Source organism: Fringilla coelebs (genome assembly GCF_963513975.1).
Source record: "Fringilla coelebs genome assembly, chromosome: 26".
NCBI lineage: Eukaryota > Metazoa > Chordata > Aves > Passeriformes > Fringillidae > Fringilla > Fringilla coelebs.
Window position 1 is genome coordinate 249,377 of NC_140052.1, and position 22,309 is coordinate 271,685.

Consider the following 22,309-nt stretch of genomic DNA (forward strand, 5'->3'; position numbering starts at 1 on the left):
CAAGAAGGGAAACAGGCTCCACCACCCTTTTCCTTGTTTGTTTGTTTGCCTTTTTCCTCTTTTCCTTTCCCCCCTCCTTTCTCCTTTTTCCCCCTTTTCCAGGGTGGTCGCGGAGGTGCGAGGCCGCCGCCCCTCCGCAGGTGAACCGGGGCCGTTCTGGCCTCTCCAGGCCGCTGCAGCCCCGTGGGTTCGGAGGCGAGGGACGGACAGAGCTGGGCACCGGACGGGGCTGGCGGCCCCGGGGGGACAGGGACGGGCCGGGAGCGACGGCGGGGCTGGGGAGCCCGGGGGCGGCGGGGACCCGGGGGCCGTGGTGGGGCCGGGGGCTGTCCCGGGCCCGGGGCTGTCCCGGGCCGGTTCCGCCGGGGCCGGTTCCGGCCGGGCCGCCGGGGGCGGAGCGGAGCGGGGCCGGGCCGGGCCGGAGCGCGGGGCCTGCGGTGAGCGGCGCCGGGGCCGTGACCCCCAAAGGCCGCGGGGCGGTGGGGCCGAGCCCCCCGGGCTGGGCTGAGCCCCCCGGGCTGAGCGGGGCGTGCGGCCGGGCCGGGCCGGGCCGGGGGACCCGGGGGCTGCGGGGCTGTGCGCGGGAGCCGCCCCCACACCCGGGCCTGGCGGGCCGTGAGGGTGCGCAGGGGCGAATCCTCAAACTCCTCAAACCCTGCAGGGGATGTGGGGTGAGAGGGCTGAGTGTGCGGTGTGGAACCCCTCAAACGCCCCCGTTCCATAGGGGTTTGTTTGTGTCTGCAGGATTTTCCCCTGGACCCTCGAGCAGAGCCAGGACCTGGAGCAGCCATGACGCCCCCCAGGGTATGTGACAACACCGCACTGTGCCACCAGCCTGCCCCTCGTGAGTCCCCTCCAAATCGTACCAGGGTCTCCTCCTTTTCCCCTTCTTTGTCAGCCCCACTCCTCAGAAAGCGAAGGGGGATCCCAATTTGGGGGCCAAGGAATTGGACTCCCAGTGTTCCAGGGTGCCCTCTGACTCTGGAGGTGGGGATGGAAAGGGCTGATGAGGGGTCTGGGGTCTCCCCAGATCCCACTGAGCCCCCTCAGGCCCATGTTTCCCAGCTGATCCCACTGGATCTGTGTCTCTGAGGGAGGGAAAACCCAGTGCCAGGGTGCTGATCCCCCAGAACCAAATTAATTCCCCTGCGTCCAGGTTGATCCACGTCCACACAATCACCAAAAACTGCCACCAGCTTGTCCCAGCTAAAATTCCTTTATTCCTTGCCATTACCGAAAGCCCCCTCATCCCAAGCACGTTTTGGGGTGTATCCACCCAGATTTGGCATTCCCAGGCGCCCCTTCCCAGTTTTCCTTCCCCACTCAGGTTCAGACGTGGGTCAGCCCCTCGGGCCCGAAGCTGGACGTGTTCATCCCCTTCCTGGGCAAGTACCACCGGCCGGTGTCGAGGCGCTGCTGCCAGACCTGCACCCCCAGGAGCTGGGTAGGAGAGTCTGGGGTCCCGGGGCGCCGGGGGTCTGCTCCTGCAGGCGTTTATTCCGTTTTTCCTGCCAGGATGGATTCTACCCCGAGGACCTGGCGGCTCTGGGGTTCCGCGACGCCAGCCGCCTGACGGAGGCAGACACGCGGTGAGGAGAGAGGAGCTCTGTGCACAACACACCTGCACAAACACTTTCCCCCCGTGTTTCACCAAAGTGCCTGTGGGAGCCCCTCTCCATCCTCCCCCGTTCCTTGTTAGCACAAACTGAGCTCGTTCATGAGTTTTGGGGGGCTGGAAGCAGTGGCTCCAAGGGTCTGGGCTGTGCTGCAGTCGTGGGATTGGGGATTTGGGGTCATGCCTTTATTTGGAGTCTTGGTGGGAAGAATGGGGAGGTGGAGGGTTGTTCTTCTCTGTGGTTCATAGGGAAAAGGGAAAACACTTCCCCCACTTCCCCTGAGAAGGAAAAATACCAGGAAAGGCAAAACTGTGGTTATCCCCCGTTTTCCTCTGGGCAGGAGCTGCCACAGAGCCATTTCCAGGTATTTTCATTTTTGAGGTGCCAGATTGCTTTAGCCCCACTCCCCTTTAGGGAGTAATCCCTGGATTATCCATTTTTTGCTTTTCTCCTTCCCAAGTCAGGTCATTATCCTCCATTCAGTTCCAAATGTTTCCAGCTTCAGCTTTGGAACATTTGGAAGAATCCATTGGGATCACAGGGAATGCAGTTCCCCTATCCCACTCCAGCCCTTCCTGCATGCTCTGGGATGTCCCAAAGCTCCCTCCCAGTGCAGATTTGGGGATAGATTGGGAAATTTCCGTGATTTGGGAATCCCAGGTTTCAATCCCAGTTTCCTTCCTGCTGGGCACCCTGAAGCATCAATTCATCAGTGCCTCAACATTTCCAGCTGCGAAATGAGGAGAAACATCCTGAATCTGGCAGAGAGGCAGGCTGGGGGGGCTCTGATCCTGGTGGGAAAGCCTCCCCAGCCAGGATGTCACCGTGTGTCCCCTCCAGGTTCCGTGGCTGGCTGGTCAGGAGGGTCTGTGGATTCCTGGCAGCCTGGGAGTGGAAAATTCCAGCAGAGAGCCCCGGGGAGCTCCTGGAGCGGATCTGCAGCAGCAGGAGGTGGGTGGGAGCAGCTGGGGCCATCCAGGCGGGGCAGGCCCCCAGTCCTGGGCATCCTTTTGGAACCCAGCGAGGCTCCCTGCACCCCAGCACGTGGATGCTGGGTGCTCCCCCTGCCCTGCTCTCCCCAGGGTGCAGGAGGCTGCCTCCAGCCCGGAGCCTGGCTCTGGAGGGGAGGAGGGATCCCAGCGGCGCTGGAAGGAGCAGATCTGCCAGATCCTGGGGGAAATCCAGGCCCCGCTCTCCCCTCTGCTGCTGAGGTCAGGGGCTTGTGGGGAAATTCTCTGGGGGATGGATACAGATCCTTCTGGGGGTGGTCTGGGATTTTGGGGTGATGCACATGGATCTGCTGGGTGATTTCCATGGACCCTTCTTGGGGGATGTGCTGGCATATTTCAGGAGATTATTTTGGGACCCTTTGGCTGGCTGCCTTCAGGGTCCTCTCTAGCTCCTGGGGCCATTCCCCCAATTCCTTCTGAAGAGCTGGAGTGGGAAAATCCAAACCCCACAGGAGGGAGGGAAGCAGAGAAAACTTTTCTTTTCCCTTTCTCATCCCGTCACTGACAGCTGGGAATCCGGGGCTTCATTGCTTGTCTGATCCAATGAGAATAAGGAGTACTTTTGAGGTGTTAAAGGGCAGGTATTCCCCTGGGAATGAGGGCATTTGGGGATCCCAGAGTGGGACAGGAAGATGGAGGGAATGCAGGATTCCCAGGGGCAGCTCTGGTTGCCAATGGAAAGGAGGATGTCTCATCACACACAGCCTTTCACGTGTGATAAAAGTGTGAATTTTGAGCAGGGATGGGTTGGGTTGGGGAAGGAAGGGTTTGTGGGTTTGGGGAAGCCCTGTCCTGGCAGAGTTCTCATTCCCAGTTTCCCCACAGGCTGTGCCACTGGCTGCTCCCCAAGCTCCTGACCCGTGTGTTCCTGGGCGTGCAGCTGCACCGGGGGCAGCTGGAGATGGTGCTGCGAGCCGCCAGGACGGTAGGGAGCCCAGCTGAGCCCTGCCAGCCCCTGGAATGCCAGGGACTCACCCCAGGATGCCTCCCCTGCAGCCCGAGGTGCCGCTGGTGTTCCTGTGCAGCCACCAGTCCCCGGTGGACGGGCCACTGCTGTCCTTCCTGCTGCTGTCCCAGGGCATCGGGCTGCCCCGGGTGGCTGTGAGCACCGGCACCAGCCCTCGCCTGCGGTAAGGCAGCGCCCCGGCATGCTCCCAGAGGATCCAGGGCCATGCAGGGGTGCCCACGGTGCCCTTCCCTCGCCAGAGCCCTGCTCCAACACCTGGGAGGGATTTTCCTGCCTTCAGGAATGGCGCCGACATGGAGTGACCGGGGTGAGGGGCTCCCGGGGGCTGTGCTGGACGCGGTAGGTGCAGTTTGGGCTGAGGAATCCCTCTGGAGGGCTCGGGGAGGTGCTGGCGGCTCCCAGTACCCCCAGTGTCTCCCCAGTACGTCCAGGAGGTGCTGCGGAGCCGCCAGCCCCTGGTCCTGTTCCTGGAGGAGCCCTCGGCGTTCCTGCGGCTGGCAGACCCCGCCCGGTGCTGGCTGCTCCGCCTGCTCCGGGCGCTGCGGGACGGGGCCGTGCCCGACGTCCTGCTGGTCCCGGTGGGAATCGCCTACGACGTGGCTCCTGGCAGGGTGGAGCAGGATGGAGCGGTGAGAGGGGCTCAGGGGGGTCAGGAGTGCTCCCCCAACTCGCTGGCACTGTCCCTGGGGATCAGTGTTCCCCAAAACCTCCGGGAAGCACTGTTCCCCTCAATCCCTGGGAAGATCCCTAGGGAGGGGCATAGCCCAGATCTGTGGGAGCATGGCTGGGGAGTGGCATCCCCCCAGTGTGCCACTGAGCCCTCGATGCCCTGTCCTGGCAGCCCCCTGAGCCCCTGGGGCTGGGCTCGTGTCTCCGGGCAGCGTTCCAGGCCCTGTGCTGCCGGCGCCGTGGCTGTGCCCAGGTGGATTTCTCTCAGCCCTTCTCCTTACGGGTATGCACATCCATCCCCTGCACCCACCCCGCACTGGGAGACCCTTCCTGGGATGTTGGTGGGGTTTGGGCTGCCTGGGGGGATCTAGAATCCATCCTGGGGAAATCTGTGCTCCTCCCAGCCCTGGGGATCCAGGGTGGGCTCCTGGTGCTGGGGGCTGTGAGCACCCACAGGCTCCTTCATCCTTGCCAGGAATTTGTGGACAGCAACCTCGTGGGGCCAGTCCTCACAGGGAGCCACCCGGAGCAGCTGCTGCTGCCCACCATCCTGGGCAGGCGGTGAGGAGCCAGCCCTGGCACTGCTCCCCTTTCCCCTTGGATCTCTGCCCCCGGCGCTCCCCTCACTCCCCTCATCCTGAATTCCAGCCCGCTGGATGTGGGGAGCGTGGGCACCTCGGGCCCCGCTGTGGGGGCTGAAGAGGAGATTTTGGTGACGGCGCTGGGGCTGCACGCACTGAGCGGTGAGGGGGGCCAGGGGGTCCCTGCATCCCTTGGGATGGCATTCCCTGCTCGGGAATGGGGGGGAGGTTAATCCCCCCTGGATAACGAGTGCCCCTCTCCCCCTGCAGATTCCAGAGCCTGCTCTGCTGTCACAGCCGTGGGAATCACTGCGGCACTGCTGCTCCACAGGCACCAGGAGGTGGAGAAGGGTTCCACCCTCCCTGCCCTCAGAGCAGCATTCCCAGTGGGAATCCCCCTCGGAGCAGCATTCCCAGTGGGCATCCCCTGTGTCCCCAGGTGGTGCTGCTGCCCCGGCTGATGTGGGATTTCTCGGAGCTGCTGGAGCAGCTGCTGCTGCGGGGCCGGGCCGTGGGCTTCTCGGGGCAGCTGCGGGCGCTGCTGGGGCACAGCCTGCGGCTGCTGCAGCCCCCCCTGGGCCCCCCCAGGGCCGCCCTGGGGCCCCCCCAGGCCTCGGCCCGGGCACACCTGGGCTGGCTGGCGGGGGGCGTCCGGCACCACCTGGCCGGGGAGGCCGTGGGCGGTGAGTGGGGACACCAGGAGTGGGGACAGGGTGGCACCAGGGAGCAGGGGGGCTGTGGGCAGGGGTGACACCGGGAAGGGGTGATGGCTGCAGTCTGGAGAACACCAGGGGTGTTGTTTATGTGGTGGGGGTCGGTGACAGCAGGATTTGGGACAGCAGGGATTGGTGATGCCGGGGAGATTGGTGATATTGGGGGATTTGGTGTCACCAGGGTAAGGGGCACTGGGGAAATTGGGCATGCAGGGGATTATTGACACTGGGGAATGGGCATGGGGGGATTGGGGATGCCAGGGGTCAGGGACACTGGGGTGTTCAGTGACCCTAGGAGTGGTGACACCCCTGTCCCCTCAGCCTGTGCCATCCGTGCCTTGCTGCTGGAGGTGCTGCCAATCCTGGGGCCGCCCTCCAGCCTCACCAGGATCGTGCTGACCCGGGACGAGCTGCTCCACAAGATCCTGGAGCTGCTGCAGCTGCTTCCCCCCACCCTGCTGGGTCTCCAGGTGGGGACACGGGGCTGGCCTGGCATCCCCAGCCCAGGTGAGGACACGGGGCTGGCCCGTCACCCCTTTGCTGTGTCCCCAGCCCTGCCGGCCTCCTGACTGCCACAGCCTGGACATCCTGGACAAGCTCATCCTTGGGGGGCTGCTGGAGGAGGAGGAGGTGGGTGACCCCCCAGGACCTCTCCTGGGGCCCAGGGGCGGGGTGGCTGCGAGGTGAGGTGACAGCTGCTGTCCCTGCAGGCGGAGGGCGAGCGCTGGGGCTGTGACGTGGCCCCGCGGCACTTCGGGCGGGGACAGTCCCTGGGGTTCTTCACCGATGACAGCGACAGTGACAGCGAGCACGGCGTCCCCAAGCAGTGCTACAGGGTACTGGGGGGTCCCCGCGCTGCCCCCCGGGCTGGGGGCAGGGTGGTGTCCCCCAGACGTGGCCGTGTGCCCCCACAGCTCCGAGAGCCCCAGGGCTTCCCCGGCTTCCTGCTGTTCCTGTGCCGCCTGCTGAGCCCCGTCCTGCGGAGCTACGGCCGCGCCGTGGAGTTCCTGCAGAGACCCCCCTGGCCCCAGCCCGGTAGGACCCCCAGCGTGGGGAACCCCTTGGCACTCCCTGGGGCCACTGAGGCACGGCTGCAGCCCCAGGAGGTGGGATCTGAGACCCCTCCCCACTGCAGAGGCAGACTACGTGGAGGCACTGCTGGAATTCCTGGCCGAGGATGAGGATGGTGAGTCAGAGTGGGGCAGGGTCTTGCTTTTAGTGACCCCCCAGCCAGGCTGAGGGTTCTTGAGAGGTGGCATTTGGGGGTTCCCCGGGGGATCTCTCTCCCCACAGGGTATCCCTACAGGAGCCTGGCCCTGAGCTCCCTGCAGAGTTTCAAGAACATGGGGGTAAGCACAGCTCCCCCAGCCCCCCAACCTTTTGCTGCCCCCTCCCTCCCCTCATGCCCTCCCTGTTGCCCCCCCAGGTGCTGGAGGAGCTGCAGACCCCCACGGGACCCGCCCTGCAGCTCTCCCAGCCTTTCCAGTCTGCTTCCAACCGGGAGAAGCTGGCAGCCTTCATCCAGCAGTTCACCCAGCTGTAGCCCCCAGACCCATAAACAGGGCACAGAGACCCAGTGGCTCGTGGATTTATTGATCTGGGGGGGAGGTGGGACCCGGGGCTCCTCTCCACCATCACACCACCCTGTTGCAGATGGTGCCCAGCTCCTCAATCTCACACTGCACCTCGTCCCCGGGCTGCAAGGGGGGACACGGTGGCACCTGTCCCCGGTGGGGTGCCCCATGTCCCCCCCGAGCCCCCATTTCCCCTCACCTTAAGGAAAACGGGTGGTTTCCGAAAGACCCCCACTCCTGCAGGGGTCCCCGTCAGCAGGATGTCCCCAGGGACCAGTGTCACAAACCTGGGGGCACAGGGGCTGTCAGCCGTGGCCCCCTGGGCTTTGGGGGTCCCCAGGCCCCCCCTCCTACCGGGACACCCAGGCGACGAGGGCGGGCACCCCGAAGATGAGGTGCCGGGTGCTGCTGTCCTGCATGCGCTGCCCGTTGACGCTGCAGCGGATCCACAGGTTGTGCACATCTGCAGGTGACACGGGGACATGGGGACAGCGCCACCGCCACCCCACCGCGGGGCGGGGAAACACGGGGGGACGGGGCTGCGCTGGGTCAAGGTCCCGTCCCTGCCGCACCTGGCACCGCCTCCCTGGTGACAATGGCCGGCCCCAGGGGACAGAAGGTGTCGAAGGTTTTCCCCAGCAGCCACTGCCGCCCGTTGCGCCGCATCTGCCAGTCCCGGGCGCTCACGTCGTTGGCCACCGTGAAGCCCAGCACGTGCTCCATGGCCGCCGCCTCCTGGGGACAGCGGGGACAGTCACAGGGGACCCTCCCGGGGGACCCCCGAGGCGGGGAGGGGCTGGGGGTACCTCGATGTGCCGCCCCCTCTTCCCGATGACGGCGGCCAGCTCCACCTCCCAGTCCAGCTCCTGCGGGGACAGAGGGGCTGGGAGGGCCATCCCCGGGGGCTGTCCCGGGGGGGACACCGGGTACCCACGCTGGTGTCCTGGGGGTGCACGATGTCATCGAAGGGCCCGGCGATGGCGCTGGGGAACTTGCTGAAGATGAGGGGCTCCCGGGGCACCTTGGCCGCCTGCTCCTGGCAGTGGTCGTGGTAGTTGAGCCCCACGCAGATCACCTTCTGGGGGTCGCCCACGGGGGCCAGCAGCCGTGCGGCCGCGCGGGGCACGCGGTGCTGCCCCGACTGCAGCGCCCTGCGGGGACACGGCGGCCCGGGGGACACGTTGGGGCACCCCCTGACCGGGGGACACGCTGCTGGGGCTCTTCAGAAGGGCCAGCTGTGCTTCAGGGACTCAGGGACCCACTCGCTGGGGTCAGGCTCTCTTGGAGGTCACACATCATGGGGGGGTCACCCGTGATTTGGAGCGCCCCCCACCTTTTTGGGGGGCCAGGTAACCCACCTTGGGGTTATCCAAAGCAGCACGCGGATTTGGGTGGCCACTCCTGTTGGGATCCATGAGGGTGTCCCCCCATTTTTGGGCTCCCTCTCCTTTTGGTGGCTCCCCCAGCGCTGGGGGGGGGAGCCGGTTTGTGCAGCACCCACCTTTGGGGGTCCCCCACCTTCTTTGGGGGTCGCCCTTGGCCTCACCCACCTCTGGGCGAGCTCCAGCCCGCGGGGGCCGATCTCCAGGAACTCCCGCATGGATCGGGGCAGCTCCGGCTCCGCCGCGCTCAGATCCACCAGGTCCCCGCCGGGCGCCTCCTCCAGCCCGAGCCGGGGCCCGCCGCCCGCGGCGCCCCGGAACCGCACCAGCCGCAGCACCCCGCGCATCCCCTGCGGCACCGGGCTCGGGGTGAGCCGCGGCCCCGGGGGTCCCACACAACCCCCGCAGCCCCGGGGATGCGCTCCCGGCCCCTGGACGTTCCCGCAGCCCCGATTCCGCTCAATCCCAGGGATCCCCCTGGTCCTGCCCAAACCCGGACCCGGGGGATCCCCCCCGTTCCTCGCCCGCTCTGTCCGATCCCAAGGGATTCTCCACCGGCCCCACAATGCCCCCAGCCCCGAGTTCCGCACAGCCCCGATCCCGGCCATTCCCGATCCAGGGGAGCCCCCCAGTCCCAGATCCCCCCATCCCGGGCATTCCCCCGTTTTTAGGGATACCCCCGTTCCCGTTCCCGTTCCCGTCCCCGTCCCCGTTCCCGGCCCGTCCCGGGGTCTCACGCACGGCTGCTGCCCCGCTCCGCCAGGGGGCGCTGCGGGCCCCGGCACCGCCCCCTCACGTGACGCTCCCGCCCCTTCGGTCCGCCCAATGGGATGGCGCAAGAGGCGGGGCCTCATTTTCAATGAGAGCCAATGAGAGGAGAGGGCGGAGGGGCGGGGCCGGGGGACCGGGAACGGGAACGGGAGAAGGAATGGGAATAAGAACGGGAACGGGAATGGGAATAAGAACGGGAATAGGAATAGGAACCGGAGAAGGAATGGGAACGGGAACGGGACCTGAAATGAGAACGGGAACGGGACTGGGAATGAGGCTGAGAACGGAACCGGGAGTGGGAACAGGAATGGGAGAGGCACGGGGAATGGGAACGGGACTGGGAATAGGAGAAGGGACCGGGCCACGGGCAGGGCCCGAGGGCAGGACAGGGACCACCGGGACACCGCGCGTCCCTCACGTCCCCCTTGACTCCGTTTTGCCCCTAAATCGTCGCCGTTTGGTTTATTTATAAAATCCTCCCTCCCCACACTGCTGGGGAGGAGGTGCTGTGCTTTGGGTCGGTGTTTAGGGGCTCCATCTCACGGCTGCCACGTGGAGACCCCCACAGCCGGGGTCCCATCTCGAGGGTCCCCAAGTCCCTGGGGTCGGGTTTGTGCCGTCCCCCACCGCCGGGGGGGTCCGTGTCGAGGGGGGCTCAGCCCCCCAAAACGGGTCTGTCTGGCGGGAGGCAGCGCCGTGCCCGGGGGGCTCTGGTGGCAATGTCATCCTTGTCCTTGTCCCGTCCCGTCTCTGGGAGCCACATGCTGGACTTCTGCCTCTTGTTCGTCTGAAACAGCAGAAAAACTCCGGGGGGAGCAGGGTCTAGAGCACGTTGTGGAAGATCTGCATGGAGCTCATGATGTCCTTGTCCTGGGGAGGAGAGAGCAGAGACCCCGCAGCCCCCTCCTGAGCCCCCTTTTGCCGCCTCCCTCCTGTCCCCTCCTGTCCCCAGCATCCCACGCTTCCCATCCCAACCCTCCCGCCTCCCCAAATCCCTCTCCCAGCCCCAACTCCCGTGCCTCTCCTCCTGTCCCTCCTCTCCTGCCCCCCTCCCACCATGTCCCTCTCTCTCCTGATGTCCCCAGCGCCTCATTTCAGGACAGAACAAGGAGGATGAGGATGAGGATGAGGATGAGGATGAGGATGAGGATGGTGCCCCCGGAGCCCCTCACCTCCTGGCACGTGGCCAGGAACTCCTCGAAGGTCACCACGCCGTCCCCGTTCCTGTCCATCTTCTGCAAGGGAGCGGCCGCGGCTCAGCGGGGCGGGGCGGCCCCGGAGGTGGCCTGGGGGACACTTGGGGACATTCTCACCTGGAAGAAGAGCTCCACGTGCTGGGCGGGCGCGCTGGCCCCCGGGGAGGGCTCGGTGCAGCGGCCCATCATGGCATAGATGGACTTCATGATCTCCAGCATGTCCTGGGGGACACAGGGCGCTGGCAGCCCCCGGTCTGCCTGTCCCCTCCCCGCCACCCCCCGGTGTCCCCCACTGTCACCTCCTTGCTGACGTAGCCGTCCTTGTTCACGTCGTAGAGGTCAAACGTCCACTTCAGCTTCTGCTGCTCGGTGCCCCGCAGCAGCACCGAGAGCCCCACGGCGAAATCCTGCCGGGGGCGGCGGGAGGGACCCTCACCCCGGCCCTGCCGCCCTCCCCGCCGCCGCCACATCGATCCCGGGCCGCCCCGGGGATTTCAGCCCTATTGATCCCGTTATTTTTACCGGCACCCGGCGGGGAGAGCTCGGCCACAGCCGGGAGGGGAGAGGAGGAGGAGGAGGGGGAGGATGTGATGAATCACGGCGCTGGCACGGCCGTTCCCTCCCGGAATTCCCACCTGGAAGCACAGAGCCCCGTTGCGGTCCGCGTCGAAGGCGTCGAACAAGAAGTGGGCGTAGGAGCTGGCGTCTGCAGGAGCGGACGGTGACTCCCGGTACCGCGCCCGGGAGTGCCCCGGCCCCCCCGGGGGCTCGGGACCCCCGACTCACCGCCTCGGGGGAAGAACCGCGAGTAGATGAGCGTGAAGGTCTCCTCATCCACGAGGCCGCTGGGACATTCCTGGCGGGGGGAGCGGCGCCGGTGACCCCGAGGGACGCGGGGCCGCGCGGATTTGGGGGGCTCGGGGCTCGGTCCCCCGGACTCACGTTCTTGAAGCCGCGGTAGAGCGACTGGAGCTCCGTCTTGGTGAACTTGGTGCGAGCCAGCAGCTGCTCCAGCCCCTCGGGCTGGTGCCGGGCCGTCGGCAGCTCCACGTCGGCATCGCCGCTGTCTGCGGGGAGACCCCGGGCAAAGACCCCTTAGGGTCCCCCCAAACCCACCCCGGGCAAACCCCCCCTTAGGGACACCCCTTTCCCCCCAGACCCGCGGCCCCGGAGCTCCCGAGCGCCGCGGGTGTCGCGTCCCGGGGGTTTCCCCGTTCCCGAGGCTCCGAACGTTCCCGAGCCGCCTCTTGGCCGCCGCGGCTCCCGCCCGGCCCAGCGGAAGGTAATTAATAAATGATGCTTCATTAATAATTCCAGCCCGGGAAGCCCCTGGGGGCCGTTCAGCAATTTTGGGATGGGGTTGGGAGCCCGGAACGTTCCCGGGCGCTGTCAGAGGGGGGGAACCCCCAGCTCGGGGTGTGAGGGGTCTCGGGGACCTGGGGGGGCCTTGGGGGTCCCTGTGTCCGATCTCAGGGGGGTTTGGGGGTCACTGTGGGGCCGTGACCCCCACCTCGAGGGGCTTGTTGGGGTCGGCGCCAGCTCAGAGCCCTCCCGGCCTCCTCGGGAAGGTTTGGGGGTGACTGGGGGTCCCCATTGCCCGCTCCTGGGGGTTAACGGGGCAGGAGGAGGGCTCTGGGGTGGGGTCCCCTTCCCCCCGGGTGTTTGGGGAGGCGGTCCCCATCCCGGGTGTTTGGGGAGGCTCTGGGGGTCCCCCCAGGCCGGGGCACGGCTGAGGGTTTGGGGGCCCTGCCCGCTCCCCCCCAGTCCCAAACCCTCATCTTTCCCCCCAAACCCTCCTGAGGGGACCCCAGACCCAAACCCGGTTCTGCCCCGGGGGCAGGGAGGTCACTGAGCGCTGGGGACAGCCGGGCTGAGCCCTCATTAATTCATTAATTAGGGTTAATTTGGGCTCGGGGGGTACCTTCGGCGGAGATGGGCTCCAGGATGCCGAACTGCTTGAGCACGGCGATGAAGAGGAGGATGACCACGGCCACGGCGCACAGCTCCATGCCCTGGATGCCCATGGCCCCGGGGCGCGGGGGGCGCCGGGGACCCCCAGAGCCTGCGGGGCTCCGCCGGAGCTGCGGCAGCGCGGGGCGGGTGCTGCCCGTGCCCGCCGGCCCGTCCTGCCCCCCTTCCTCCTCCTCCTCCTCCTCCTCCTCCTCCTCCCCCCGGCACCCGCCCCCCCCCCGCTCTCCCGCGGCTTTTTGCGCTTTCCCAAAGAAAGTTTGCGGGTTTTTGGGGAGGGGGTCCAGGGACGCTTCCCCCGCTGCCCGCAGCCCCCCGGGTGTTGGGGTCACCGCCGGGAGGGTCCCGCCGGAGCGGGCCTCGAAACCGGGGGGAAAGGTCCCCGAGTGCCCCCCCGGCCCCGCGGGATCGATGGGATCGATGGCGATGAGTAAGCAGCCACGGGAGGGGAAACTGAGGCACGGAGGGCGCGGGGCTGTCCCTGTTCCCGCAGCTGTCCCCACCCCTCGATGGGGGTCCCGCAGCCCTGGGGACATCGGCCCCGTGCCCCTCGGCGTGTCCCTGTCCCCAGACTGTTCTTGTCCCCACAGTGTCCCTGTCCCCAATGTGTCCCCAGGGCTGTCCCTGTCCCCAGGGCTGTCTCTGTCCCCCACAGTGTCCCTGTCCCCAGTGTGTCCCTGTCCCCCAGGGCTGTCCCTGTCCCCAGTGTGTCCCTGTCCCCCAGGGCTGTCCCTGTCCCCAGTGTGACCCTGTCCCCAGACTGTCCCTGTCCCCACAGTGTCCCTGTCCCCAGGGCTGTCCCTGTCCCCAGGGCTGTCCCTGTCACCAGGGCTGTCCCTGTCCCCAGGGCTGTCTCTGTCCCCACAGTGTCCCTGTCCCCAGTGTGTCCCTGTCCCCACAGTGTCCCTGTCCCCAGGGCTTTCCCTGTCCCAAGTGTGTCCCTGTCCTCAGTGTGTCCCCAGGGCTTTCCCTGTCCCCACAGTGTCCCTGTCCCCACAGTGTCCCTGTCCCCAGGGCTGTCCCCCACAGTGTCCCTGTCCCCAGTGTGATCCTGTACCCAGTGTGTCCCTGTCCCCAGGGCTGTCCCTGTCCCCCAGACTGTCCCTGTCCCCACAGTGTCCCTGTCCCCAGTGTGACCCTGTCCCCAGACTGTCCCTGTCCCCACAGTGTCCCTGTCCCCAGGGCTGTCCCTGTCCCCAGTGTGTCCCTGTCCCCACAGTGTCCCTGTCCCCAGGGCTGTCCCTCTCCCCAGGGCTGTCCCCCACAGTGTCCCTGTCCCCACAGTGTCCCCAGGGCTGTCCCTGTCCCTGTCCCCAGTGTGTCCCTGTCCCCACAGTGTCCCTGTCCCCACAGTGTCCCTGTCCCCAGTGTGTCCCCAGGGCTGTCCCTGTCCCCACAGTGTCCCCACAGTGTCCCTGTCCCCAGACTGTCCCTGTCCCCAGTGTGTCCCTGTCCCCTCGGGGGTCCCATCTCCCATCCAAAATCTCAGCCCCGCCCCCCGGGACCATCGGGCCCGCACCGGGGGCGGGGCCACCACAGGGCGTGGCCATCACGAGGGCGGGGTCACCCGCAGGGGCGGGATCTCCCACAAGGGGGCGGGGCTCTGTGTTTGTGGGCGTGGCTCCGGTGGTGGCGCGCCGCTCCATCTGGCGGTCCCGCCGTCCCGCCCAACGTCACTTCCGCTTCCGCCCGTGCCGGAAGTGCCGCTTTCTCGCCGCCATGGCCTCAAGGTTACTGCGGGTGAGCGCGGCCCTGCGGCTCCTGCCCGCGGCCTCTGCCCGCGCCGCGCCCGCCCGCCAGCTCGGCGTGCCCGGTGAGCGGGGACGGGGGAGCGGGGGGGACGGCGGGGGAGGAGCGGGGGGGAGCGGTAGGGGTGTGTGCAGCCCCGGTGTGACGGCGCCCCGCAGGGAACCTGGCCAGCGATGAGGAGCAGGCGACCGGGATGGAGCGGAAGGTGATGGAGGCCGTGAACAAGGGGCTGGTGAGTGCCGGGGAGCCCGCGCTGGGACTGGGGTCGGGGTCAGCCGGAGGGTGGGGTGGCTCAAGGGCTGCCGGGGGGCTCCGGGGCGATTTCGGGGTTCGGCTGGCCGTGGCGGGGCAGAGATTGGCGGGTCGGTGTTCTGGGGGTGGCGAGGAGCCCGGGTTATTTCAGGGTTCCGGTGCCCTTGGCGGGGGTGGGGTCAGAGGGGTCGGGAATGAGGAGATCTGGGGGTCCCGGCGGGTTTGGGGGGTGCTGGGGTGGTGGCGGGGTCATCTGGGGGGATGTTCCCGTTTTGGTGCCCTTGGAGGGCTGCAGGGGCTGGGGTCCCAGATTTGGGGGGTCTCGGGGACAGGGGGTCTCGGGGTGGTCGGTTTGGGGTTCCCGGGGCCAGGCTGCCCTCGGGGGGATTCTGGGGGGGTTCTGGGGGTCTCACAGCCCGGGGTGCCCCCCCTGCCCGCAGGACCCGTACAGCATGTTCCGGCCCAAGCGCTACGCGGGCACCAAGCAGGACCCCAACCTCGTGCCCTCCGTGTCCAGCAAGCGCATCGTGGGCTGCGTCTGTGAGTGCCCCTGTCCGTGTGTCCGTCCTGCCCCGTGTCCCTGTGTCTGACCATCCCCGTGTCTCTGTGTCCATCCTTCCACCCGTGCCTGCCCACGGTGTTTGTGTGTCCATTCCTGTCCCTTGTCCATTTGTCCATCCCCTTCTGTCCTTGTGCTCTGTCCCACACTGTGTCCCACACTGTCCCCCTGTCCCCATCCCACGCTGTCCCTGTCGTTCTGTCTCTGTCCCCCTGTCCCCATCCCACGCTGTCCCTGTCCCCCCAGGTGAGGAGGACAACAGCTACGTGGTTTGGTTCTGGCTGCACAAGGGCGAGGCCCAGCGCTGCCCCTCCTGCGGCGCCCACTACAAACTGATCCCCCACGAGCTGCCCCACTGAGGGGCTGGGGGACCCCCAAACTGATCCCCCTCTGAGGGGCTGGGGGACCCCCAGCCCCCCCAGACTGATCCCCCCCGAGCTGCCCCACTGTGGGGCTGGGGGACCCCTCCCTGCCCTCGCCGGGGCTCTGTTGGACCCCCCGGATCCCCCCATAAAGAGGTTGTGTGGAGAGCCTGGCTGTGTCTGTGCTGGGGTCGGGCCGTGGGGTGTCACCGTGGGTGGGGAGGGGACGGGGGGCTCTGAGGGGGACACTGTGGCCTAGGGGCAGTGTTTAGGGTGGGGGGCCCCGTCTCATTGTCCCTCTGTCCTGTGACTGGGGGCGGGGGGGAAACACCGAGTGGGTCCTGTGGTGCTCCCAAAGGAGCCCCTGAGCACTGAGGGAGGCTGGGTGGGTCCCACAGCCTCCTGGACAGACCCCAGCCCCCTCCCCACACACACAGGGGACCCCCCAGTGCCCCCGGGGCTGTTTGTCCACTGGGGCTGTGCTGGCCTGTCCCACGGGTGTCACCCCTGAGGGCTGGCAGGGTCCCAGGACCCCCGTCCTGCTGGCACCGGGGGCTGCGTCTGCCGGGGGGGACTCGGGAGAGCCACCAGGGGCCAGGAGGGCCCTGAAGGTTCCCAGGTGAGCCCAGGGACCCTGCGTGGCCCCAGGGTGTCCCTTGGGGGGGGCCATGGACTGGACTCGGACGCCCCTGGGCAATTCATCCCGACCTGGGGGCAGGGCGGGTTCTGGCGGGTTCTGCCGGGTTCTGCCGGGTTCTGGTGGGTTCTGGCGGGTTCTGCCCTCCAGCCCCGCCTCAGGGCTGAGGTTGGAGTTTGCCCATCCAAAGTGTGGCCCCAGTGCCACTGCACAGCCATGATGTCATCGATGATGTCACGCTGACTGGCTATGACATCATGCATCCCCAGCAGGAGGGGGCGGAGCTGAGAGCCTCGCTGGCCAATTGGAGCTTTGCTAACGGCGAGAGACTGCTGGGGGTGGAGCTTTGGGCACCACGGGCCAATGGGGGCTGCGGGAGGCTGTGATTGACAGCAGGGAAGGCGGGAATCTGCACTCAATGAAGGGAGGAGCTGGGGGCGTGGCTTAAGAGACCAATAGGAAAGGCAGGCGCCCGTGACTGACACGGTCCCTGAGCCGCATTGACCAATAGGAGCCAGCGGTGGCCGTGACTGACAGCCGGGCAGTCGAGCGCTTCTCTCAATGGAGGGGAGGGGGCTGCGGGGCGGGGCCCGGGCCCAGCGACCAATGGGAGGCGTGGCCCTGGTGACTGACAGCTGGGGGCAGGACTCGGAGCGATCGAATTGGAGGGGAGGGGGCTTCGGGGCGGGGCCTAGAGGGGGGCGGAGCTTCGCCGGGGGCGCGCGGGGACGCGGTGGGCGGGGGCCCGGGCGCACGTGACGGCGGCGGTGCGGCGGTGACGTCAGCGGTGTCGCAGCGGGGCCGGAAGCGGGCGGCGCGCGGGGCGGGCGGACAAGATGGCGGACGGGGACAGCGGCAGCGAGCGCGGCGGCGGCGGCGGGTTCGGGACCGCCCGCGGCGGGGCGGGGGGGGCCGGCCCGGCCGCGGGGCCCGGCGGCGGCGGCGCGGCCGGCCCCGAGCAGGAGACGCAGGAGCTGGCGTCCAAGCGGCTGGACATCCAGAACAAGCGCTTCTACCTGGACGTGAAGCAGAACGCCAAGGGCCGCTTCCTCAAGATCGCCGAGGTGGGCGCGGGCGGCTCCAAGAGCCGCCTCACGCTCTCCATGGCCGTGGCCGCCGAGTTCCGCGACTACCTGGGCGACTTCATCGAGCACTACGCGCAGCTGGGCCCGTCCAGCCCCGAGCAGCTGGCCCAGGCCGCGGGGCCGCCGGGCGAGGACGGCGCCGGGCCCCGCCGCGCCCTCAAGAGCGAGTTCCTGGTGCGGGAGAACCGCAAGTACTACCTGGACCTGAAGGAGAACCAGCGCGGGCGCTTCCTGCGCATCCGCCAGACCGTGAACCGCGGCCCCGGCGGCCCGGGGGGGTTCGCGGGAGGCCCCCCCGGGCTGCAGAGCGGCCAGACCATCGCGCTGCCCGCCCAGGGCCTCATCGAGTTCCGCGACGCCCTGGCCAAGCTCATCGACGACTACGGCGGCGAGGAGGACGAGCTGGGCGGCCCCGGCGGCGGCGGCCCGGGCGGCGGGGGGCTCTACGGGGAGCTGCCCGAGGGCACGTCCATCACCGTGGACTCCAAGCGCTTCTTCTTCGATGTGGGCTGCAACAAGTACGGGGTGTTCCTGCGGGTCAGCGAGGTGAAGCCGTCCTACCGCAACGCCATCACCGTCCCCTACAAGGCCTGGGCCAAGTTCGGCGGCGCCTTCTGCCGCTACGCCGAGGAGATGCGCGACATCCAGGAGCGCCAGCGGGACAAGCTCTACGACCGGCGCGCCGGCCCGCCGGGACCCGGCAGCGGCAGCGGCGCCGGTGACGACTCCGACGGCGACGACGTGGACGACGACTGAGCCGATCCCCCCAGCCCTCGACCCCGACGCCGGCCCCCCATCACCCCCTCCGAGCCCCGGGGCGAACGGGTCCCCAATCCCCCCTCCCAGTGACGGGGCAGAGGGGTCCCTGAGCCCCCCTTCCCCCTCCCAGCGACGGGGTGAAGGGGTCCCCAAACCCCCCGGGTCCCCGCTCCCAGCAACGGGACGAAGGGGTCCCCGAGCCCCCCCCTCAGCAGCGGTGGGGCGCGGGGGTCCCCGAGCCCCCGAGCCCCCCCTCCTGCCGCCACCGGAGAGAGAGAAACCGGCCCGACCGTGCCGCGGTCCCCCCGCCCCCTCCCCGGCTCCCACCACGGGACCCCCGGACCCCAGGACTCGCTGCTTTGGGGGGGGACGGGGGTCACCCGCAGCCCCCTCCCCTCCCGGTGCCCCCCCCCTTCAAAACCAGCACGCGAGGGCTCCAGAGCCGAGCGGCGGCGGCAGTGCCGGGGGCGGGGGGGGCAGCGGAGGCACCTTGGACCAACGGCCCTTCCCTCGGCTTGTGATTTTCCTTCATTTTCCTTTTTTTTTTCCCCTTTCCTCTTTCCACGTTTTTTTTTTTTTTTTGTTTTGTTTTGGTTTTGGGATTTTTTTTTTGTGGGGGGGGGTTCTTTTTGGTGTTATGGTTGGTTTTTTTTTTTTTCGGGATGCAAACTCCAGGCGCCCGAACTGGAACCCGCCCCGAGCTGGCGGCTCTCTGACAGTTAGGGAAGATTTCCTCGGTTTTGCCGATTTCTGACCGTTTTTCCCCCCCTCCCCGTTTCCCGCCGGGAAGGGGGAGGCGCCGGCACAAAGCACAAGGAAAAACTCGACGGGGCGAACCATCTTCCCCTTCTCTCCAAATAAGGCGCCTCCGGCCCCGTCTCACCAGGACGCGCCGGAATCCGCCCCTTGGCTTCACCCAAATTGGATTTTCCGGCCCCAAATCCGTGGCCACGCCCGGCCCGGCACCTTGGGGGTGGATTTTGGAGGTTTATTGTTATTTTTTGCCTCCTTTTGTCTTTTTTTGCCCCCCTGGGCCCGGCCCTGGCGCCGCCTGGTCCCTGCAGCCACCTCCTATTAAACACATTTTTCCACTCTCAAATAGTCTTTTTTTTTTAATTCTTTTTCACTCCCTCGGCTCAGTCCTGCCCTGTACAGAATTCCGGTTTTTCACCCCGTTTTCCCATAACTCTGAATTCCATCGCTCTCATTCCAAAGTTTTGCCTCTTCTTCTCCAACGGTTTCACCACTTCTAGGACTTTTCTTTTTTTTTTTCCTTTTAATCCATTTTTGGGAGCCCAATCAGCTGCCTCCTTAATTTATTACCACGGATCCGGCATCTCCCTCTCTCCATATTTATTAGGAAGTGAGGAACAGCCGCAGACCCCTGGGGGACCCCCCACGCCGCTGTCCATCCGTCCGTCCAGCCGGCCCCCGGCCCCATCCCGCCGCTCCCGCCGCTCCCGCTGCCGTCGCTCTTTTTAAAGGGATTTTTAAAGCAAATTTCTTCAGTTTATCCCGTTTTTAAGCCTTCTCCGTCGCAAAGGACCTGGATCCCTCACTCACTCACTCGGGAGCAATAGTCCTTCCTCGATGGCCGATGTGTCCTGTACTGTATTTTGTACCCTCAGGCAGCTCTTTCCGGTGAATTCCTGCTGTATCCACCCATCCTCCTGGTCCTGTGTTCTTTGCCACGGAGAAAATCCATAAACCACGATGGCGACGACGGATTTGGGGGGAAGAACGCTCCCAGCTCCGCGGGACTCACCGGCGTCCAGCCGCGGGACCTCTCCTTTTATTTTTGAAGAGGATGAGATATATATATATATATATATATATATATAAAAATATATATATATTCCTTTGGGTTTCTTTCTTTTGGCTGAATTGCGGTGATTTAGCCTTATTTCTACCCTTGGGAGAGCGGCGGAATCGCTGCCGGCCCGGCCCGGCTCTGAGGAGCTGGCTAGAAATACATGGAAGAGGAAACAAAAAAAAGGCAAAACCACCAAAATCCAGTAATAAACCCAAAAAAGCAGCTCCCGGCGTTGGCCCGGGGAGCCTTTCCTGGCCAGAGAAGCGCTGGATCCATGGACACAACCTCCCACAGCTCCCTTTGGGTGGGAAGAGCAGAACACGTCGGGGGATGACAGCGGACAAAACAGCCAAAATGAGATAAAATAGGGAAAAAGGGGATTTGAGGTGCCGGCTGGAGCGAGGGGAGCGGCCATGGGAGAGGGGATTTTGGGGGGCAGTTTTGGGGTTTCTTTTCTCTTGGAGCCCCCCAGGAGGCGTTGGGTGTTTCCCAGGAAAGTGGGACAACGCCGGCATCTCCCCGGAGCCCCCTCCCCATCTCTGTCTGTATAGGCCTGGCTGTGTGTACATAGCTCAGATTCGGTTGAGTTTTGGGTTGAATTCTGTAGAAAATGGGCAAATTGCTTTTTTTTTTTTTTTTTAATTTTTATTTTTAAACCACAAATAGGGGGAAAAATATCCCAAATTCCTGGTACTTCCAGCTTTGCTGCCCCAGAGGGGCTGATGGAGAACGCGATGATGGCTGTACAGACAGAATACTGGAAGTCTTGTACAGTGCCCCAAAACCCACTGGAAAATACCCCAAATGGCTGGGTCCGGAGCGGGTGGTGCTTCCAGGGCAAGTTCAAACAGCTTCAATTCTTTTTGCCCTAAAAAAATCAGAAGAAAATTGGGATTTTCCTGCCTTGTTTCCAGGTGATTTGGGGGCAGTGGGGGATGGTTTGAGGGGCTGTGCCAGTGGCGGCTCCTCGTGTTGGTGACAAAACCAACCCCTCACTGGCTTCGTAAAAAAAGTAAAATGTGGAAAAAAATTGCAAAAAAACTGGAAAAGATTTTAAAAGAGCAGCTGAGGGAGCACTGGGGGTGTGCAGGGTGGTGCACCACGGAGCTCAGCAGGCATTCCCAGTGGGAAATCCCGTGGGCTCCGTGGATGCTCCCAGATGTTCCTGCAGGGCGAGGCCATCGCCCTCCTCATCCTCGCGGAGCCGGTAGAGCCAGCGGCGCCGGGGCAAGCCACGCGGAGCCGGGGTTGGGCGTTGGCGGGAGCAGCCAGATCCGGGCGGGACGGCCGGGGAGGAGCACGGCACGGCCTGGAGCCCCATCCCACCCCGGGGGCTCTGGCCTTAGAGCAGCGGCTGAGAGCGGCTCCAAACACGGGGCAGCCCAGCCATGGGGCTGGGACAGCATCGGGGGAGAGCACTGGATCCTCCTCCAAGAGGCAGGTGCTCCCAGAGTTGGATTCGCTGACAGCTGGGTCCTCCAAGAATTGCATCCTCTGAGTGCCCGATCCTCCTTTGAGAGCTGGATCCTCCAAGAGCTGGATCCTCTGAGAGCTGGATCCTCCAAACACTAGACCCTCCTCTTCGAGCTGGGTTCTCCTCCAAGCAGCAGATCCTCCTCGGAGAGTTGGATCCTCTGAGAACTGGATCCTATGAATGTTGGATCCTCCTCCGAGCGCCGGATCCTCCTCGGAGCAGCAGATCCCGGGAGCGCCGCCTCCCTCCCCGAGCGCTCGCCATGACGTCCCTTTGCCGAAAAGAGAAAAAAAAAGAAAGTTTTATTCCTGTTATTTTTTTAATGAAAGAAAAACAAAAACTAAAGCAAACCTGCACTTTAGGCGGCCGGGGGGGCCGGGGCCCCCGTGTCCCTTCCCTGCGGCCGGCGGGGCGGCTCCAGGGGCCGGAGGCAGGTCCTGGGTGTTACCACTAGCGCAGACGAGGCCGACGCGACGAACTCCTCCTGCTCCGAGCACTCCTGACGTAGCAGATTTTTGCAAATGGAGTTTTACAGTCTATATTTAAAGAATTGTATGTTTGTAACAAATAAAGTATGCGGAAAAGTGAATGAAAACCAGCCCGGGCCCGACTTGGTCCTTGGGGATGTCGTGGGGGGCCCTGCAGGGTGGAGCTGGTGCCACGGTTGTGGTGAGGGGTAGGACGGTCACCCTGCAGCCTTACAGGGGCATGCAGGATGTCCTGAAGGCACAAACAGAACGTGGGGTGTCCTGAGGGGATCGCCTGACTCAGGGGAGCTGGGGGTGTGAGGTACCAGCAGGAGGGGAGGAGGGGGTTTGGCGTGGCCCAGGCATGGTGCGTCACAGCTCAGGCTGGTGTGTGCAGAGTAAAACGTGTGTGTGGGTGTGTGTGAGGTGTGCGTGCCACCACACGGCTCCATGTGTAAGGTGTGTGTAAAGCGAGTATACGGCATTGTGCCATCACATGGCTGCCTGCTGTGTGCGGTGTGAGGCCGGCAGGGTTTGGCGTGGCCCGTGTGTGGTGTGTGTGCCGTGGCTCAGGCAGGTGCGTGCGCAGGTGTGTGTGCACGGATGTGAAAGCCTTGCACGTCACGCACACGACGCGTGCAGTGTGTCAGGTGCGTGTGCCATCTCACGGCTGCGCCACGCGTGCAGGCGTGTGCACAGGCACGG

General features: G+C 65.7%; 5 protein-coding genes across 6 annotated transcripts; 3 read left to right on the forward strand and 2 right to left on the reverse strand.

The window, feature by feature from the left end:
* Nucleotides 1–593: 593 nt before the first annotated feature.
* Nucleotides 594–7,099, forward strand: LOC311163142 (glycerol-3-phosphate acyltransferase 2, mitochondrial-like; the record flags this gene model as incomplete). Its single annotated transcript, XM_084221876.1, has 21 exons — nucleotides 594–804; nucleotides 1,328–1,444; nucleotides 1,516–1,589; nucleotides 2,457–2,567; nucleotides 2,699–2,827; nucleotides 3,452–3,551; nucleotides 3,623–3,756; nucleotides 3,833–3,932; nucleotides 4,016–4,222; nucleotides 4,435–4,545; nucleotides 4,738–4,823; nucleotides 4,911–5,005; nucleotides 5,114–5,184; nucleotides 5,283–5,526; nucleotides 5,878–6,026; nucleotides 6,109–6,186; nucleotides 6,267–6,392; nucleotides 6,471–6,591; nucleotides 6,692–6,742; nucleotides 6,850–6,905; nucleotides 6,983–7,099. The coding sequence occupies exons 1-21, from the start codon at nucleotides 790–792 to the stop codon at nucleotides 7,097–7,099; spliced, it is 2,292 nt and encodes a 763-aa protein (XP_084078002.1). The 5' UTR covers nucleotides 594–789.
* An 11-nt stretch (nucleotides 7,100–7,110) lies between these two features.
* On the reverse strand, nucleotides 7,111–9,358 carry LOC311163143 (oxaloacetate tautomerase FAHD2B, mitochondrial-like). Of its 2 annotated transcripts, none has more exons than XM_084221877.1 (8): nucleotides 9,254–9,358; nucleotides 8,681–8,862; nucleotides 8,065–8,281; nucleotides 7,937–7,996; nucleotides 7,703–7,865; nucleotides 7,485–7,593; nucleotides 7,330–7,417; nucleotides 7,111–7,253 (listed from the first exon to the last, which is right to left on the reverse strand). In XM_084221877.1, the coding sequence occupies exons 2-8, from the start codon at nucleotides 8,857–8,859 to the stop codon at nucleotides 7,191–7,193; spliced, it is 879 nt and encodes a 292-aa protein (XP_084078003.1). In that variant the 5' UTR covers nucleotides 8,860–8,862; nucleotides 9,254–9,358; the 3' UTR covers nucleotides 7,111–7,190. The 2 variants fall into 2 exon arrangements, with proteins under 2 accessions (XP_084078003.1, XP_084078004.1); XM_084221878.1 differs by lacking the exon at nucleotides 9,254–9,358 and adding an exon at nucleotides 9,190–9,243.
* Nucleotides 9,359–9,862: 504 nt separating this feature from the next.
* Nucleotides 9,863–12,545, reverse strand: LOC311163137 (calsenilin-like). The gene is made up of 8 exons (XM_084221864.1): nucleotides 12,401–12,545; nucleotides 11,422–11,546; nucleotides 11,266–11,335; nucleotides 11,115–11,185; nucleotides 10,779–10,886; nucleotides 10,597–10,701; nucleotides 10,456–10,518; nucleotides 9,863–10,153 (listed from the first exon to the last, which is right to left on the reverse strand). The coding sequence occupies exons 1-8, from the start codon at nucleotides 12,501–12,503 to the stop codon at nucleotides 10,106–10,108; spliced, it is 693 nt and encodes a 230-aa protein (XP_084077990.1). The 5' UTR covers nucleotides 12,504–12,545; the 3' UTR covers nucleotides 9,863–10,105.
* A 1,564-nt stretch (nucleotides 12,546–14,109) lies between these two features.
* Nucleotides 14,110–15,537, forward strand: COX5B (cytochrome c oxidase subunit 5B). The gene is made up of 4 exons (XM_084221902.1): nucleotides 14,110–14,260; nucleotides 14,355–14,428; nucleotides 14,889–14,988; nucleotides 15,254–15,537. The coding sequence occupies exons 1-4, from the start codon at nucleotides 14,167–14,169 to the stop codon at nucleotides 15,364–15,366; spliced, it is 381 nt and encodes a 126-aa protein (XP_084078028.1). The 5' UTR covers nucleotides 14,110–14,166; the 3' UTR covers nucleotides 15,367–15,537.
* A 1,305-nt stretch (nucleotides 15,538–16,842) lies between these two features.
* On the forward strand, nucleotides 16,843–21,696 carry PURB (purine rich element binding protein B; the record flags this gene model as incomplete). Its single annotated transcript, XM_084221904.1, has 1 exon — nucleotides 16,843–21,696. The coding sequence occupies one exon, from the start codon at nucleotides 16,843–16,845 to the stop codon at nucleotides 17,845–17,847; it is 1,005 nt and encodes a 334-aa protein (XP_084078030.1). The 3' UTR covers nucleotides 17,848–21,696.
* Between the last annotated feature and the right edge of the window lie 613 nt (nucleotides 21,697–22,309).